A 17,764-nucleotide genomic window follows, 5' to 3' on the forward strand; every position below is an offset into this window, starting at 1 on the left:
CAGAACCCAACCAAACTCATGGAAAAAAAAAAGACCAAATTCATGGAAAAGTTCAAACTCTCGGACAAGAAAGGACTCGAACTCCCTGAAAGGATGATTCAAATAAAAATAAAAAATGGATTCCTACCCCCCCCAGCCGACCCTGATTTATCAACTGAGCGTGCCGCCGCTGGCACGGAACATTTCTGCAGGGGGGAAATTCACCGTCCCAGCCAAAACGAGCACGCCGATGCCTTAATTCTTTTAATTAAGGCACAGCGAGGGGACGTTCTCCTCTAGGCTCATCTCGGGCTGGTTTTGGCCCGTCACAGCGTACCCAGACCCGCAGGGCTTCGAGCACTCGCCCCCTCCCAAAACTTTCAGGCCCCTCCCCAGGGCACGAAGAGCGAGCGGCGGCAGGGAGAAAGAGCCAGCCCCGTGAGCCGAGACACTGGGGAGGTGTTCAAGGCAGCCGAGGCCAGGCCGCGTGTCCCAGGAGGAGGAGGAGGAGGAGGGAGGCTGAGGAGGGAGCGTCCCGGCGCTGGCTCCTCGGGAAGACGCCGCTGTCACGGCTCCGAGAAGAGGGACGGCTCCCGCATGCCGGCGCTGGCCACGACGGGGCTGAGGCTGGCACCGGGGACGTGGGCGCTCGTGAAGAAGAAGGGGACGTGGCTGATCTTCCCCGTGGACCAGCACTGGAGGGGAACGAGGACGGGAGGAGGCAGATGATGACAGGACACAGCGCGGGGTGAGAGCCCAAGCGTCCCCCTCATCCTCCCCGTGATCCCAGCGAGGACACCGTGTCCCCCCCTCCTCTGCGGGGAGGTTTTTCCACCCCGCTGCTCAGCCCCCGGATTGATCTCCCTCGGGGACGGCGACGGGGAGCCCCAGGAGCTGCCGAAACGGGGACGGGGACGGCACTCACCACGGTGAGGAGCGCGCCTTTGTTGAAGCAGGGGTGGAAGGCGACGAGCTGGGGCTGGGCACCGCGCTCGCCGCGCACGAAGCCGCTGCGGGGAAAGGAAAAGCTGCGGTTACAGCAGGGCCGCGGGGCAGCACGCCGGCACAACGCAGCGCCGTTCGGGTTCGGGCCCTGCCGGGGTGCGCCGGGCAAAGGCAACGCGACCCAAAGTGCTTCGAGGTGGATAACGGACAAAACGGGCAAAACGCGGCCCGTTCCGGGGCGAAACGGCGGCAGCAGCACGGGGCGGCGGCGTCTGCTCGTCCCCGCCACGCCTCGGGGATCGCCGGCGTTCACCCACCCCGACCCCGCCGCTACGCACCACGGCAGGAGCTCAAACACGGGGCTGTTGCGGGTGCGGAACACAGCGAGGACGGCCTGGCTGCCGGGAACGTCGGGATGCGCTGCCGGAGAGAGCGAGAGCGAGCGGTGAGGCTTTCCCTGGGCCCCGGGTCACCAGCCTGGGGACACCGAGGTCAGGTTTTTGTGGGGAGACTGGGGCAGGCAGCCAGCGAGGTGGGGGGAAGCTGCCCGCAGGCCGCCTTCTCCTGGCACCGAGGCACACAGGACCCCGGGACGCGGCTTTTGGAGCCCCTTCAGTGCTTTAAAGCTGGCGCCGAGGTCCGGGGCAGGCAGCTCTGGGCGACAGGCGAGGCGACTCCGTTGGCAACGCCGCAGCCTGCGCGGGGTGAGGGGGGGGCCCTGCCTCCCCCACGCCAAGGTTATTTTCCATCCCATCCCCGTTTCTGCACTGGGATCCTCCCAGGACCTGCCCGGAGGCGCAGCGGACGGCGCGGGGTGGCTGTGGGAGTCCTGGTACCCTCGGGTTTTCCCCACACGCACCCAATTTTTTTTCCCCACCCAGCTTTAAGGACAGCAAAAATCCGAGCTGCCGAGTCTGGGCCCGGCCGCTGCGGCCGTCTCCCTGCGGGTGGTGCGCGGGGAGGGAGCCCGGGGCAGCAGCACCCCCAGCACCGCGTTTCGGTGCTCCCTCCAGGGTCGGCTTTGCCTCGGGGTGAGGCCCGTCCCGGCTGCACCCCGGAGAGCCTCCATGGCTCCATTATCCCAGGGGCTGCTGCTAAAACCGGGGCCAAGAGGCCCAGCCGGGCTCCAGGCGTCACGCGGGCGCTGCGGGACCGTGGAGACCTTGCGGCGGGGTTGGGAGGGGCGATTCATCCGACCGGGAGCGGGGAGGGAACCGGGACGCACCCCTCTCCGAAGGATCGGAGGAGCGGAGTCACGGCGAGGAAGGACGGAGGGGGGGATGCAGCCACCCCGACTCCTCACCCCAGCGGGGTCCCGCGCCCCGTCGGCCTGCTGGAAGGGGGATTCTCTGGGAAAGCGGGGCGCTGGGGCAGGCAGGGCGCAGGCAGCACCTACCTCTGATGATGGCTGCAAGTCTCTCGCCGGTGGGGTCCCACACCAGGGAGCAGACTTCTCCTCCCCCGATCCTGAAACCGGCACAAGCAGCAGTGAAATCCCCACCTCCGGCCACCGTCCCCAGCGCCGGGGGCTGCTGCCCTGGGGGGGGGGGGCACAGCCTTCCACGCATCCCACCGCGCAGCCAGACCCACCTCTCCTCCCCGTAGGGGGTCTCGAAGGTGGTCTCGGACAGATCTGCCACGATGGAAGCTGTTTTCGAGCCTCCCACTTGCCCTTGCATCTCCCCTGAAACAAACGGCCCGGTGAGTTCCCGTCTCCTGCTCGCCTCACGCCAATTATTTCCGAAGCGACACGCAAGTTCTCTCTGCTGCTCCGCGGCCGCGGAGCGACGTGCTGCTCCCCCAGCAGCGCCCGGGGTGGAGCACAGGGGAGCTCTCCCCCAGCAAACACCGGGACCAGCCGCCTCCACGGAAGAAACCCACGTCAGCTCGGCCTTTAAAATCAAACCGTTTGCGACTGTCGGAGCACAACCGGGAGCCAGAAGCAACGCGAGGGGGGGAAAGCTCAACCCCACAGAGACTCTGTGCTTTGAGAGACCCCGGAGACACCCTTCCCCCTGCATACCCTGGGTTTGCCCCTGTCCCTCCGCGCCCAGCAGACCGGGAAACGCAGCTAATTAAACACGAAGCCCCTCTGGCCAAGCCAGATCGCCCGGGGAGCGGCCGCCGGCCCGTGGAAAGCTTCGCCTCGGCGGGCGGCTCGGGCAGACTCACGGCGGTACTCCGAGAAGGACAAGGAGTAGATGACGGACTCCCCCAGCACCGTGAAGAGCAGTCGGCTGCCGTCAGGGCTCCAGCACCCCGTCTGCGGGACACGAAGCCACGTTAGCGCCCGCTGCCCCGGCCGGGGACAGCGACTGAAACACCACCCGTGTCCCCACGGGCCTGGGAGGTGGCATCTGCCCCGCACGGGTGGGCGATGCCCCGTCCTACCTGGCAGCGTCCCGTGATGGTGGGCCACTGCTCGCACGTCCACATCTGAGCCTCCCACACTCTGGAAGAGAGACAGGTCGCCGGGAGCGGGGTCAGTCCCTGGGATCCGCCCCGGTTCTGCTGCTCCAGGAGATGCCCGAGGTTGTCAGAGCCGATCGCCCACCCGTCCTCCCACCGCCGCGTCGGACGCGGCAGGGACGGGAGCAGTTCGGACACAAAGGCTCCCGAGCCGCTTGGTTTCGGAGCAAAGAAAAAGGGTAACGAGGGCTGGAACGGGACACCACACGGGCGGGGAGCTCACCTGAACACCGCCGAGGGGGTGGCTGCCAGGACCTTGCTGCCGTCCGGCGACCAAGCCAAGAAGGTGACACCGCCACCGCCAAACCACTGCAGCTGGACGCAGTTTTCGGTGGACACGTCCCACACCTGCAGGAGGGGACGAGGAGGAAGAGGAGGAGGAGGAGAACGACACCGGCACCTGACCGCTGAGCGGGTGGTCAGCGCAGCTTCGGGGGCATTTTTGCATGGATTAGGGAACACGGATTGATGTTTTCAGACCCAGGAGCTGCCCAATCCGTCCTCCGAGGCGCCGCCGCCCGTCCCCACCGTGCCCGCAGCCGAGCCGTCCCCGCGGCAGCCGCCCCGACGGCACGGCCTCGCACTCACCAGCATGGCTGCCTTGACCGGCGACGCCGAGAGCAGCAGCTTCCCGCTGGGAGCCCACGCCAGGCTGGTGACGGGGCTGTGCCCGGGGTAGGAGAGCACCTGAGCGCAGCCGGACGAGGGTCTGGAGGGAAGGAGAGAGAAAAACCGGCTGTGGTTGACGGCAGAAAGGCTGGCCCACGGTTCCCCCACCCGCCCGGCGTCAACCCAAAGGGGCTGGCGGCAGCCCGGGGCAGGGCGACGCGCGGGGCCATCACCTCGTGGAGAGGGAGGTGGGATCCAGGTGCCAGACCAGGACGCAGCTCTGGCAGGCGACGGCGAGGATGGAGGCGCAGAGCGGCTTCCAGGCCATGGCGGCCACGTTCCGCTGCAGGCGATGCTTCAGCGAGGGGATGGTGGCGCTGCCGGAGAGGGGGGAGAGCATGAAAAAGGGACAAAGCGGGGGGATCAGCGGGGATCAGGCGTCCTCACGCAGCCTGAGGTGGGCTGCGGGCTGTCTCGCAGGGTCCTCTCTCCAGCTCTGACCACGGTGGGGGGCCTAAAAGCGTAGAGTGGGAGGAGGGGGGACGCACCCCACCGTGACCTGCTTCCCGGGGGGGGACAGCAGACACCCCAGGCAGGTGACGCCGGCGCCGTGCAGCGAGCCGGAGCACACCTCGAGCGACGAAGGGCCGTGCCCCGCGCTGCCCACGGCCCGGCCCCGGGCTGGGAGACGGCACTCGCTGGCGGCTTCAAATCCCGGCTGGGGGAGAGCGCCCGAGCGGGGAGGCGCCGGGGGGGCTGCAGGACCACCCGGCAGAGTCTTCTCCTGAGGAGACCTCGGCACGCCCTGCGGGAGCAGGGGGACCTGGGGAGAAAGGAGACTCAACAACGCCCGGGAGGCCGCTCTGCCTGCGACAAGGGCAGCCGGGGCATCGTGCCACCCGGGCATCGTGCCACCCAGGCATCGTGCCACCCGGAGCCACCCAGCAGCGAGGGGAAGGGGGGTGGGGCAGGGAAAAAACAACCCCGGAGCTTAAGGAAGGCCAAAGATTTTGGGAGCTGTCCTTGCAGAGCCGCTGCGCAGCAAGAAGGTGTGGGGACGGCCGGTGCCGGCAAGGGCAAAGCCCGAGCGCGGGGCGGGGAATCCTCGCTGCGTGCCGGAGGTGATGCGAGAGGGCGAAACGGGGAGCCGGGGTGGGGGCTGCGGAGACACCCCCCGAGGAGCCACAACTCCCGGGACGGGGCCGGCGGCGCCGAGGAGCAGCCCAGCCCTCACCTGCTGGAGTTGTAGACCCGAATGGAGTCATCCAGAAGAGCCACGGCGAACTTGCTGGTGTGGGGGTGCCAGGCGAAGGCCCGCACGGTGCAGCCGGCCCTGGGGGGAGCGACGGGGCAGGCTGAGGCCCACGGCACCGGGCACCACCACCCAGCAGCCCCCCCAGGGCCGATAAAAGCGGCTCCCAGAGCCACCAGGGAAATAAAACGCCCTTTCCGCTGCCGAGCGGGACCGTTTTCTCCGATCAATTCCCCGTTCCCGGCAATTATTCGCCGGGCTCTGCCGAGGGGACGGCTCGCACGCCGGCTGGGGTCGGCACCGGACGGGATTTTCCCAGCCCTGATCTAGTTTAACGCCGTCCCCCCCACGTGCAGCGCTCCGCCGCTCGCCGTCGGACGCGAACTGGGGCAGCCAGAGGCAACGGGGCAATATTTGCCCAAATTCCTGCCTGGGGGGAGGCTGAACACAGCAAAAGCGGGGTGATCCTGACCCCCACCCCGCTTGGCTCGGCCCCGCACCCCCCCCTTTGGCAGGTTTCGGGGGGCCGGGGCCACGCAGCTCGCAGGACTCACCAGTCCACGGCCTGGGAGAACGCTGCAATCATGTCCTCGCTGGTCAGCTGCGGGGGGAGAGGGGTCAGCACGGAGCTGCTGTGGGCACAGCGGTGAGGACCCCCCCCCGCCTCCAAACACCCCCTCATCCTCCCCCCCCCCCCCCGCCATTTCAGCCCCTCAGGGAGCACCGTGCTGCACCGACACCTTTCCAGCGCCCGTTCCCCTCCCTTCGGCCGAGGAAACCCGCAGAGTTTGTGGCTGGGCAGCCCCACGAGCAATATTTTGCCGTGTTTTCAGTGGGGAGCACCCACCCGCCGCCCAAAGCCGCCCCCCTGCCCGGCGCAGGGACGCGCCGCACCGTCCCGGCCTCCCCCAGTGCCAGGGTGAAGCCCCAGCAGGACTCACCGAGAGGTGGGGGAACAGGGAGCCGTGCAGCGAGGAGAGCCAGCGGCACACGGCCAGCAGGTACCTCGAGGCCACCTTCACCCGCTGCAGCCCTGCGGACGGACGGAGGACGGTCGGAGCGGCCGCGGTCGGCAGCGGGAGCCTCGCCGGGCGGAGGAAGCGCGGCACGGCACGGGAAGGGGGGTGAGGGGATCGGAAGGATCACGGCGAGGTCCGGAGAGAGCCGGGGGGGGGGATCTCCAGGCCCCCCGTGACGGCCCCAGACTCACCCTCCTCCTCGGCGCTGGCGACCTCCATCAGCACCCCGCACAGCCCCACGTCCCGCCTGCCGCAGAGAGCTCCGTCAGCCCCCCTCGCCGTTGCGGCCGTGCCACGAACCCCCTCTCCCCCACCCCCTCAAAATCCCCCCGCACCTGCTGAGACCCCCCCCTCCACCAGGGGGCCTCCAAACCAGCTCTCCCCTCAGCTGGGGGGAGGGGGACCAGGGTCTGCGGACTTGGGGGACCAGGGGCCGCGGTTTGGGGACCTGGAACTGGAGATGGGGGGACGAGGGGACAGGGACTTGGGGGACCAGGGATTGGGGACCAGGGATGGGATCTGGGGACCAGGGACTGGGGACTTGGGGGACCAGGGACTGGAGATGGGGGGACGAGGGGACAGGGACTGGGGGGACCAGGGATTGGGGACCAGGGATGGGATCTGGGGACCAGGGACTGGGGACTTGGGGGACCAGGGACTGGAGATGGGGGGACGAGGGGACAGGGACTTGGGGGACTAGGGATTGGGGACCAGGGATGGGATCTGGGGACCAGGGACTAGGGACTTGGGGGACCAGGGGCCACAGTTTGGGGACCTGGGACTGGAGATGGGGGGACGGGGGGACAGGGACTGGAGACCAGGGACTGGGGACTTGGGGGACCAGGGACTGGAGATGGGGGGACGAGGGGACAGGGACTGGAGACCAGGGTCTGGGGACTTGGGGGACCAGGGATTGGGGACCAGGGATGGGATCTGGGGACCAGGGACTGGGGACTTGGGGGACCAGGGGCTGCGGTTTGGGGACCAAGGACTGGAGATGGGGGGACGAGGGGACAGGGATTTGGGGGACCAGGGATTGGGGACCAGGGACTAGGATTTGGGGACCTGGAATTGGGGACTTGGGGGACCAGGGGCTGCGGTTTGGGGACCTGGGACTGGAGATGGGGGGACGAGGGGACAGGGACTTGGGGGACTAGGGATTGGGGACCAGGGATGGGATCTGGGGACCAGGGACTAGGGACTTGGGGGACCAGGGGCCACAGTTTGGGGACCTGGGACTGGAGATGGGGGGACGAGGGGACAGGGACTGGAGACCAGGGACTGGGGACTTGGGGGACCAGGGACTGGAGGTGGGGGGACGAGGGGACAGGGACTTGGGGGACCAGGGATTGGGGACCAGGGATGGGATCTGGGGACCAGGGACTGGGGACTTGGGGGACCAGGGGCCGCGGTTTGGGACCTGGGACTGGAGATGGAGGGACGAGGGGACAGGGACTGGGGACCAGGTTCTGCTGGCCCTGCCCCCAGCCGCGCCAAGCTCTCTTCCAGGGCAGTGGTGGGGTCCCCATCCCTGGAGGGGTTCAGACACCGTGTGGATGTGGCCCTTGGGGACATGGATGTTGGGGTGACATTGGACTTGCTCTCAGAGGTCTTTCCCAACCTTAGCGACTCGGTGACTCCGAGCGGGGTGAGGGCTGGGAGAACCCCGGGGGCAGCGAGGCCGCAGGGTGGGGGGGGGTGAGGAGCAGGGGGGGGGAGCTGCGGGGGGGCCGCACTCACCAGGCGTTGAGGCATCTCTTCCAGAGGGACTCGCGGTGGTGGATGAAGGCCGGGCGGGTGCTGTGCTCGGCGCGGCCGTGGGCCTTCAGCATCTCCTTGGGCAGGCTGAGGACGGGCAGGTCTGCCAGCTGCCGGCACGGGCAGGGTGAGACGGGGGGGGAGCTGGGACAGGCTCCCCCCCACATTGCACACAGCCACGTGGTTAAAGAAGGGGGGCAAAGACGGGGCGCAGGGGTGAAGGAATGCTCTGGGGGGGACGGGGTGGCCGAGGGCAGCCTCGGGGGGGCAGGGAGGAGCCCCCCCCGGGGTACCCCTTCACAGAATCACAGAATCACAGAATAGTAGGGGTTGGAAGGGACCTCTGTGGGTCATCTAGTCCAACCCTCCTGCCGAAGCAGGGTCACCTACAGCAGGCTGCACAGGACCTTGTCCAGGCGGGTCTTGAATATCTCCAGAGAAGGAGACTCCACAACCTCCCTGGGCAGCCTGGGCCAGGGCTCCGTCACCCTCAGAGGGAAGAAGTTCTTCCTCATGTTCAGACGGAACTTCCTGTGCCCCAGTTTGTGCCCATTGCCCCTTGTCCTGTCACTGGGCACCACTGAAAAGAGCTTGGCCCCATCCTCCTGACCCCCACCCTTCAGATATTTGTAGGCATTTATAAGGTCCCCTCGCAGCCTTCTCTTCTTCAGGCTGAACAAGCCCAGTTCCCTCAACCTCTCCTCGTAGTGGAGATGCTCCAGTCCCCTCACCATCCTTGCTTCCCACAGCAGGGCCCGAAGGGGGGCTGGGAGGAGCCCCCCTATGTGTGTGTTGTCCCCCCCAGCAGGGCCTGGGAGGAGCCCCCTGTCCCCCCCCCCCCCACAGCAGGGCACCAAGGGGGGCAGGGAGGAGCCCCCCCATGTGTGTGTTGTCCCCCCCCTCCCAGCAGAGCCTGGGAGGAGCCCCCCGTGTGTTGTCTCCCCCCCACAGCGGGTCCCCAAGGGGGGCAAGGAGGAGCCCCCCCATGTGTGTTTCCCCCCCAGCAGGGCCTGGGAGAAGCCCCCCCGTGTCCCCCTTCCCAGGGCAGGACTCAGAGGGGGGCCAGGAGGAGCCCCCCCCATCCTCCCCCCACAACAGGGCCCCAAAGGGGGTAGGGGGGAGCCCCCCCATGTGTGTTTGTCCCCGCAGCAGGGCCTGGGAGGAGCCCCCTGTCCCCCCCCCACCACAGCAGGGCCCAAATGGGGGCAGAGAAGAGCCCCCCGCCCCGTGTCCCCCTTCCCACAGCAGGGCCTGGGGGGGGCCAGGAAGAGCCCCCCCCATCCTCCCTCCCACAGCAGGCCCCCAAGGGGAGCACGGAGGAGCCCCCCCCGGTGTCCCCCCCCCGGCAGCAAGGCCCGGGAGGACCCCCCCCGTGTCCCCTCCCCCCGCAGCAGGGCCCGGGAGGACCCCCCCGTGTCCCCCCCCCCCCGCAGCAGGCCCGGCCCGGGGGCTCACCTGGCTCTGGAGGCCGAGCGGGAGGGGCTGCCCGCGGCGGCCGCTGACCAGGCCGTTGCCGACTTCGCCGAGGGTGACGTCCCCGGGGGGGGGCGGCGGCGGGAACAGCCCCAGGGAGCACATCGGGCCCTGGGGGGGGGGGGGGCAGCGGCGAGGGGCTGGGACGCGACCCCCCCCAACCCGGGGACCCCCTCGGAACCCCCACCCTGCCCCGGGTGGGCCTGCCGCCGCCGCCCCCCCACACCCCCGGGACCCCCCCGGAACCCCCCACCCTGCCCCGGGGGGGGGGGGTCCCACCGCCCCCCCCCCCCCTCAAAACCCGGGGACCCCCCGGCCCCCCCCAGCCCCGCCGCCGCCGTTACCGGTTGCCCGCGGACGGGGCCCGGCGAGGGTCAAACCGCGCTCGCGCGCCCCCTGGCGGCGCTGCAGGGGGCGCGTGGAGGGGGGGGAATTAAAGGGGCCGCGGCCCCCGGTTCGAGGGGCGGGAGAGCGGCGCGTGATGCCCGAGAGGCGCCGGGACCGCCCTCCCCCACACCCCCCCCATCGCACCTCGGGGTGCCCCGGGGACATCGCGGCCCTCCCGTGGGTGCCCTCCCCCCGCCCGCTGTGCCTGGCTCCCGTGGGTGCGTCCCCACCCCCCCGGGTCCTGTGGGTCCCCACGTCCCCTTCCCCCCTCCCCGGTCCCGTGGGTGCCCGTGTCCATCCCCACTCCGTGCCTGGGTCCTGTGGGTGCCCGCGTGTCCCCCTCCACCCCACAGCCCTCGCTCCCGTGGGTGTCCACATCCCCCCACCCCGCCCCGCACCGTGGTCCCGTGGGTGCCCGTGTCCATCCCCACTGCATAACTGGGACCCGTGAGTGCCCGTGTTCCCCCCCCCCCAGGTCCCGTGGGTGCCCATGTCCATCCCAGTCCATAACTGGGACCCGTGGGTGCCCATCTGTGTGTCCCCCCACCCCCCACCCTGTCCCTGGGACCCGTGGGTGCCCGTGTTCCCCCCTCCCAGATCCCGTGGGTGCCCATGTCCATCCCCCGTCCCTAACAGGGACCCGTGGGTGCCCATCTGTGTCCCCCCACCCGTGTCCTGTGGGTGCCTGTGTCCATCCCAGTCCATAACTGGGATCTGTGGGTGCCTGTGTGTCCCCCCCCAGATCCTGTGGGTGCCCGTGTCCATCCCAGTCCGTAACTGGGACCCGTGGGTGCCCGTGTCGTCCCCCCCCAGGTCCTGTGGGTGCCCGTGTTCCCCCCCCCCCAGGTCCTGTGGGTGCCTGTGTCCCCCCACCCTGCCCCTGGGACCCGTGGGTGCCCATGTTGTCCCCACCCAGGTCCCGTGGGTGCCCATGTCCATCCCCAGTCCGTAACTGGAACCCATGGGTGCCCGTGTTCCCCCACCCCAGGTCCCATGGGTGCCCGTGTCCATCCCAGTCCGTAACTGGGACCCGTGGGTGCCCGTGTCCCCCCACCCTGGAGGTCCCCCCGCCCCGGGCCCCCCCCACTCCGGCTCCCTTTGCCTCCCTTTATCTCCCGTTCGCCTTTGCGGCCGCAGGAGTTATTTTAATTTTTCCAGGATATTCAATAAAGGCGGCGGTGGCGGGGGGGGCTGCGGGGGGGGGGGCCCTGCATTCCTCCCCCGTTACCCGCCGAGCGGCCTTCGCCTTGGCCGCCGCCGCCATCGCGCTCGCCGCAAGGCTGGCGAGGCCTGGACCCCCCCCCCAAAAAAAACCATGGGGGCGAGGGAGGGGGTTGGGGGGGGTCCCTGGGGGGTTGGGGGGGGGGGGGTCGGTGGTTTGGGAGGCTCCAGGCGGTCGAGGCCTCGGTGGCCGCCGGGTCGGGGTTTGGCTCGGGGCCGGGGCTGGAGGCTTTTGGGGGGGGAAACACCCCAAAAAGAGCAAATCTGTGTCCTGGGGGGGTTGGGGGGGGGTTGGGGGGGGACGGGTAGAGCTGACACCCCCCCATCCCCAATCCCCTCGGGGCAGTGGCACCAGGATGGCTCCGTGCCTCAGTTTCCCCTCCCAGCGTGTGGGGGGGGTGGGCAGTGCGTCCCCCCGCCCTCCCTGGGCCCCCCCCCCGGGTCACTCGGGCCGGGGGGGGGCACCGGGGGGTCCCGCCACGCTGGCACGGGGACCCCCAGCCGTCCCCGTCCCCATCCCTGTCCCCCTGCGGGGCGCTGGGTGCCGGCAGCCCCCCCCCCCCCGTGCTGGCGCAGGAGCCCGTTCCCCCCCCCCCTTTCCCTTTTTCCGTGGTTTTTTTGGGTTGGTTTTTTTTTTCAGAAAAGCCCCAAACCGGGGCTGGGCGCATCAAAGGGCTGGCGGGGGCCCAGGGCGCCGGGGCGGGGGGGCCTGGGGTCCCCGCCAGCCCGCGGCACCCAAAATCAGGGGGTGTGGGGTCCCTGCCAGCCCGCGGCACCCGAAACTGGGGGGCCTGGGGTCCCTGCCAGCCTGTGGCACCCGATACTGGGGGGCCTGGGATCCCCACTAGCCTGTGGCACCCGATATTGGGGGGCGTGGGGTCCCCGCCAGCCTGTGGCACCTAAAACTGGGGGGCCTGGGGTCCCTGCCAGCCCGCAGCACCCAAAATTGGGGGGTGTGGGGTCCCTGCCAGCCTGCGGCACCCAATATTGGGGGGCCTGGGGTCCCTGCCAGCCCACAGCACCCGGTACTGGGGGGTGTGGGGTCCCCGCCAGCCTATGGCATCCAAAATCGGGGGGCATGGGGTCCCCGCCAGACCACGGCACCCGAAACTGGGGGGCCTGGGGTCCCCACCAGCCCGCAGCACCCAAAATCGGGGGGTGTGGGGTCCCTGCCAGCCCACAGCACCCGAAAAAGGGGGGTTTGGGGTCTCTGCCAGCCTCTGGCACCCAAAATTTGGGGGCCTGGGGTCCCTGCCAGCCCGCAGCACCCAAAATCGGGGGGTCCTCGGTAACACGTGGCCCCGCCACGTGCCCAGCGCTGCCACGTGGCCCCTGCCCACAGTGCTGCCGTGGGGAAACTGAGGCACAGGGCAAGGCTCGGCTGTGGACACGCGTGTTCCTGTGCACACGCATGTTCCTGTGCACACGCGTGTTCCTGTGCACACGTGTGTTTGCGTTCCCGTGCGGGGGTGTCCCTGGGATTGTGGAGATGCGTGTCGGGGGGGACACACGTGTGTGGCTGGCCAGGGTGGGCGTGCGGGGCTGTGGCACACGCGTGTGCGTGGCGTGGTCGCTGCCGGCGGGTGGAAAAGTCTCATTGGGTCCCCGAAAGTGGCTCGGGGCGGTCCCTGAGCCTGGGGACAGAGGGACACGGGGCTATGGGACCACGGGGTCCTGGGGACACGGGGGCAGGGGACATGGGGACAGAGGGTCATGGGGACATGGAGACACAGGGCTGTGGGACTCCAGGGTCCTGGGGACAGGGGACAGAGAGACATGGGGACACAGAGAACGGGGCTATGGGACCACGGGGTCCCGGGGACACAGGGACAGAGGGGCATGGGGACATGGAGACACGGGGCTGTGGGACCACAGGGTCTTGGGGACATGGGAACAAAGGGATGCAGGGACATGGGACACCGGGATGTGGGGACACGGGGGCAGGGGGGCTATGGGTCGTGGAGTCCTGGGACGAGGAGATACAGGGACAGGGAACACAGGGACCTGGGGACATGGGAACACAGGGTGACAGGGTCGTGGGGACATGGGGATAGGGGGTGACAGGGAGATGGGGACATAGGACAAGAGGGTTCTGGGCACATGGGGACACAAGGACATGGAACACAGGGACCTGGGGATGCAGGGACATAGGGCGACCGGGTCCTGGGGACATAGGGACCTGGGGACATGGGGACACAGGGAGACAGGGTGACAGGGTCCTAGGGACACAGGGACCACAGGGACCTGGGGACATGGGGACACGGGGACACAGGGTGACAGGGTCCTGGGGACACAGGGACCGCAGGGACCTGGGGACATGGGGACACAGGGACATGGGGACATAGAGCAAGAGGGTCCTGGGGACATGGGGACAGGGGAACACAGGGTCCTGGGCGCATGTGGACCTGGGGACAGGGGACCACGAGGAGCCCGCGGCGTGGGGCTGTGGGGGCCCAGGGACCCGGGGACGGGGGGACAGAGCCGGGCTGACCCCACCTCCCCCCAGCTCCCGCCACCCCCCGGAGAGGGGCACGGGGGGGACCCCGAGTGGGGCCACGTCCCCTCCGTGCCTCAGTTTCCCTCAGGGGAGGGGGGAGGCAGAGCCCATCGCTGTGACGAAGCCGCTCGGCCTCAGCCCCGCCGGCCTGGGGGGGGGCGGGGGGGCACAGCTCCGCTTTCACGCCGTAGCGATCCCTTTATTGCATTTTTGGGGGGAGGGGGGACAGCAAAAGAAAAAGGGGGGGGGGTACATTAGTGCCTAACGAACCGGGCGTGCTAACGAGGAGAAGGGGCGAACCCTGTCCCTGAGCTCTGTGCGGGGGTGCGAGGCGGCCGGCGAGGTTTTGGGGGTGAAAAGATACGGGGGGGGGGGAGGGAGAAAAGACCCCGGGGGTCGCGGTGAGATCCCCCCCCCCAGCAAGCCCCCCCAGCGCTCGGAGAGCCCCCCCATAATTTAAGACATAAATTATAATTGCTAACGGGGAGCTGCCGCCGGCCCTGGGGGGGGGTGCGGGGTGGGGGGCTGGGGGGATGCGGGGTTGGGGGGGGGGAGCAGAGCCAGCGCAGGGGGAAGGGGGGCCCCCAGCGCCCGGGAACTTCCCCCTTCACCCCGCTCCTGGGTGGGGGGGGTGGGGGGGGACGTGAGCTTAGGGGTTTGGAGGAGGGGGTGGGGGGGCAGCACCCTGTAATAAACCCCCCACCCCGCGCCACCTCCGAAGCCGAGGCCGAAGGCTCAAATCTCCAACAACCCCCCGGCCTCGGGGCTGCCGCCATCCTTGGCGGGCGACGGCGCGTCCTGAGCGGGGGGCCGCTCGGCGCCGGGCTGGGGGCCGCCTTTGGCGGGCTCGGCGTGGGTCTTCTGGTGCTTGCCCAGGTGGTCGCTGCGGGTGAAGCGCTTGCCGCACAGCGGGCAGGTGAACTTCTTCTCGCGGGTGTGGGTGCGGACGTGGCGCTCCAGCTCGTCGGCGCGGGTGAAGCGCTTGCCGCAGAAGAGCCAGTTGCAGACGAAGGGGCCGCTCGCCCGTGTGCCACCGCAGGTGGGCCTTGAGGTGCGAGGCCTTCCCGTAGACCTTCCCGCAGCCCGGGATGTGGCAGCTGTGCAGCGCCTTCCGCCGCCCCGCTCCCCGCCGGCCCCCCGAGCCGCTCCAGCTCCTGGCAGTTGGGGCAGTCGCAAAGCGGGCGACCGCCCGAGGAGCCGCCGCCGCGGGGACCTTTCGGGGTGTCGGTTTGAGGGGGTTTTTGGGGGAAGGGGTGCGGCGGGGGTCCCGGCGTATGGCGGGGGGTTGAGGGCGCTGAAGTCGGGGCCGTAAGCGGGGAGCGGGGGGCTGAGGGGGGGGCTGAGCCTGCAGAGAGCCCTGCAGCCCCTCGCCGCCCGCCGGCCCCCCCAGCCACCCCCCGTTGGGGTGCACGTCCCACCAGGAGGGTGCCCGCCGGCCCCGAGCCCCCCGGCAGCCCCCCCGCCGATGCCGCCCTTGTACCAGGAGCCGTAGGGATGGGGCATCTCCAGCGGGGGGTAGACCCCCGGCAGGCAGTCGCCCGGGGGGTGCCCCTTGGCCGCCACCACCACGGGGGTCCCCAGCACCTCCTGGGCGCCCGCGGGCGCGGGGAAGGGGTGCCCGAAGGGGCCGTAGTCGGGGCCGTAGGGGACCGGGCGATGCCTGGGGGCTGGCCGAGGGGGACAGCAGCCCCGGGGCGCTGGGGAAGGCGGCCGTGTAGGAGTCACCCATGGCGGCGGGGTCGGCGGGGGACGCGGGTGGGAGCACCCCGAGGCGGCGTCAGCGGGGGCACGGGGCCATGGTGTCCGGTGGCCTGCGGGAAGAGGGAGACGGGGGGTTAGGGGGGCTGGGGGGGGGCAGCTGGAGCGATGGGGCACCCGGTCCCCGGGGGGGGGGACACCCGGTGCTGTGAGGTGCCCAGTGCAGGGGGGCACCCAGTGCAACGGGGTAACTGGTGCAGTGGGGCACCCAGCACTGTGCAGCACCCAGAACTGGGGTGCTGAGCACTATGGGGCACCCAGTGCAGGGGGGCACCCAGTGTTGGTGGGGGGGCACCCAGTATGGGGGTCCCAAGCACCATGGGGGCACCCAGTGCAATGGGGTAACTGGTGCAGTGGGGCACCCAGAACTGGGGTGCCAAGCACCATGGGGCACCCAGTGCAGGGGGGCACCCAGTGTTGGTGGGGGGCACCCAGTATGGGGGTCCCAAGCACCATGGGGCACCCAGTGCAATGGGGTAACTGGTGCAGTGGGGCACCCAGAACTGGGGTGCCAAGCACCATGGGGCACCCAGTGCAGGGGGGCACCCAGTGTTGGTGGGGGGGCACCCAGTATGGGGGTCCCAAGCAGCACGGGGCACCCAGTGCAATGGGGTAGCTGGTGCAGTGGGGCACCCAGAACTGGGGTGCTGAGCACCATGGGGTACCCAGTGCAGGGGGGCACCCAGTCCTAGTGGGGGGCACCCAGTGCAATGGGATACCCAGTGCTGGGGGGGGCGGGGGGCACCCAGTATTGGGGTGCCAAGCCCCATGGGGCACCCAGGGCAGTGGGCACCCAGTGCTGGGGGGGCCGTTAGCCCCATGAAGGGGGGGACACCCAGCCGCAGGCAGCGCCCACGCTACAGTGACACCCGTCACCTCCCACCCCCGCTCCTCCGTGCCTCAGTTTCCCCCTCCGAGAGCTGCGAACCCCCCCGGGCTGCACCGGGGCTTCTCCGAGGGCTACGAGCGGGGTTGTGCCGGCGGCGGGGGGCCCCCTCCTCGCCGCCCCCCGCTCCCCAACCTCGCCGTTTTCCGCTTTTACGGCTTTTTAATCGAATTACGCCGCGGCCGCCCCCTCCCCGCGCGACTTCCTCCCCCCTTCTGCCCTTCCTGGCTGTGCCGGCTGAGACCGGGCGTCACGAGCTGCCACCCCCCTCCCCGCCACCCCCAGTTTTCCCCCCTTTATTTTAATTAAAAAATAAAAACAAAAATTCCTCCTTCTCCTTCACCCGCTCGCTGGTTTTTCCAGCTCTTTGGCTTTCGGGGTGTCCCGTCCCCCCCTTTCGCCGCGGGGCCTGAGCCTATTTTTGAGCCGGGCCGCGGCCGCAGCGCGCTCCCGCTTTTCCAAGGATAACAAGGGCCAGGCCTGTGCCCGGGCCCGCGGCCCCGCCGCCAGCGCCGCGCTAATTAAAACCAGGGCGAGCGGCGGGCGGCGGCGGCGGCCCCATAAATCAGCCCCGCTCGGAGCCGCGGGCTGAGCACGGCGCGAGCTCGCGACACGAGTGGCGGCCGCGTGGCCGGAGCCGGTGGCTTCGCGGCTCCGCGGGGCCTGCGGGGCGTCGGGGACCCCGAGGCCTCCCGCGTCCCCTCCCGTGTTCCCCCCGCGCACGAGCAGCCGCCCGGGGTGGGACGGGGCCAGCCCCCGCCCTGGGGGTCCCCCGGTCCCCCAGTTCCTGGTCCCTTGTCCCTGATCCCCAGTGGCCGGTTGTGGGTCCCCAGTCCCTGTCCCCTCGTCCCCCCATCTCCAGTCCTTGGTCCCCAAGTCCCCAGTCCCTGGTCCCCCAGATCCCATCCCTGGTCCCCCCAGTCCCTGTCCCCTCGTCCCCCCATCTCCAGTCCTTGGACCCCAAACCACAGCCCCTGGTCCCCCAAGTCCCCAGACCCTGGTCCCCAGTTCCTGTCCCCTCGTCCCCCCATCTCCAGTCCCAGGTCCCCAAACCCCAGTCCCTGGTCCCCAGTCCCAGGTCCCCAGATTCCATCCCTGGTCCCCAATTCCAGGTCCCCAAGTCCCCAGTCCCTTGTCCCCAATCCCTGGTCCCCAGTCCCTGGTCCCCCAAGTCCCTGTCCCCTCGTCCCCCCATCTCCACTCCTTGGTCCCCAAACCACGGCCCCTGGTCCCCCAAGTCCCCAGTCCCTGGTCCCCAGATCCCATCCCTGGTCCCAAATTCCAGGTCCCCAAGTCCCCAATCCCTTGTCCCCAATCCCTGGTCCCCAGTCCCTGGTCCCCAGTCCCTGTCCCCTAGTCCCCCCATCTCCAGTCCTTGGTCCCCAAACCGCGGCCCCTGGTCCCCCAAGTCCCCAGTCCCTGGTCCCCAGTCCCAGGTCCCCAGATCCCACCCCTTGTCCCCAATCCCTGGTCCCCAGACTCCATCCCCGTTCCCCAATCATTGGTCCCCA

At 69.8% G+C, this 17,764-nt stretch overlaps 2 protein-coding genes across 3 annotated transcripts; both read right to left on the reverse strand.

Annotated features, from left to right (window-relative positions):
• Positions 1-443: 443 nt before the first annotated feature.
• AAAS (aladin WD repeat nucleoporin) lies at positions 444-9,905 on the reverse strand. 2 transcript variants are annotated; one of them, XM_075445661.1, is made up of 18 exons: positions 9,849-9,905; positions 9,487-9,615; positions 8,014-8,141; positions 6,465-6,520; positions 6,196-6,287; positions 5,809-5,855; positions 5,237-5,335; positions 4,634-4,825; positions 4,236-4,379; positions 3,982-4,102; positions 3,617-3,741; positions 3,316-3,376; positions 3,097-3,187; positions 2,515-2,608; positions 2,321-2,391; positions 1,263-1,344; positions 905-989; positions 444-674 (listed from the first exon to the last, which is right to left on the reverse strand). In XM_075445661.1, exons 2-18 carry the CDS (start codon positions 9,607-9,609, stop codon positions 546-548), a joined length of 1,740 nt encoding a protein of 579 aa, XP_075301776.1. In that variant the 5' UTR covers positions 9,610-9,615; positions 9,849-9,905; the 3' UTR covers positions 444-545. The 2 variants fall into 2 exon arrangements, with proteins under 2 accessions (XP_075301776.1, XP_075301777.1); XM_075445662.1 differs by lacking the exon at positions 4,634-4,825.
• A 3,906-nt stretch (positions 9,906-13,811) lies between these two features.
• SP7 (Sp7 transcription factor) lies at positions 13,812-15,431 on the reverse strand. The gene is given in 8 exon segments (XM_075445682.1): positions 13,812-14,623; positions 14,625-14,726; positions 14,728-14,850; positions 14,852-14,947; positions 14,949-15,038; positions 15,040-15,069; positions 15,071-15,256; positions 15,258-15,431. Coding segments are annotated over 8 exon segments (987 nt in total). The 5' UTR covers positions 15,339-15,431; the 3' UTR covers positions 13,812-14,344.
• Positions 15,432-17,764: the final 2,333 nt, after the last annotated feature.

Source organism: Opisthocomus hoazin, chromosome 32, assembly GCF_030867145.1.
Source record: "Opisthocomus hoazin isolate bOpiHoa1 chromosome 32, bOpiHoa1.hap1, whole genome shotgun sequence".
Classification (NCBI taxonomy): Eukaryota; Metazoa; Chordata; class Aves; order Opisthocomiformes; family Opisthocomidae; genus Opisthocomus; species Opisthocomus hoazin.

Bases quoted from the DNA above. Each gene is read 5' to 3' on its own strand.
- AAAS (XM_075445661.1), bottom strand. From the start codon at position 9,609: ATGTGCTCCCTGGGGCTGTTCCCGCCGCCGCCCCCCCCCGGGGACGTC. The intron at 4,826-5,236 runs GTGAGGGCTGGG...CTTTCTCCCCAG, and splicing joins CGGGTCTACAACTCCAGCAG to GTCCCCCTGCTCCCGCAGGG. The intron at 4,380-4,633 runs GTGTGCTCCGGC...CCTCTCCGGCAG, and splicing joins ACGGCCCTTCGTCGCTCGAG to CGCCACCATCCCCTCGCTGA.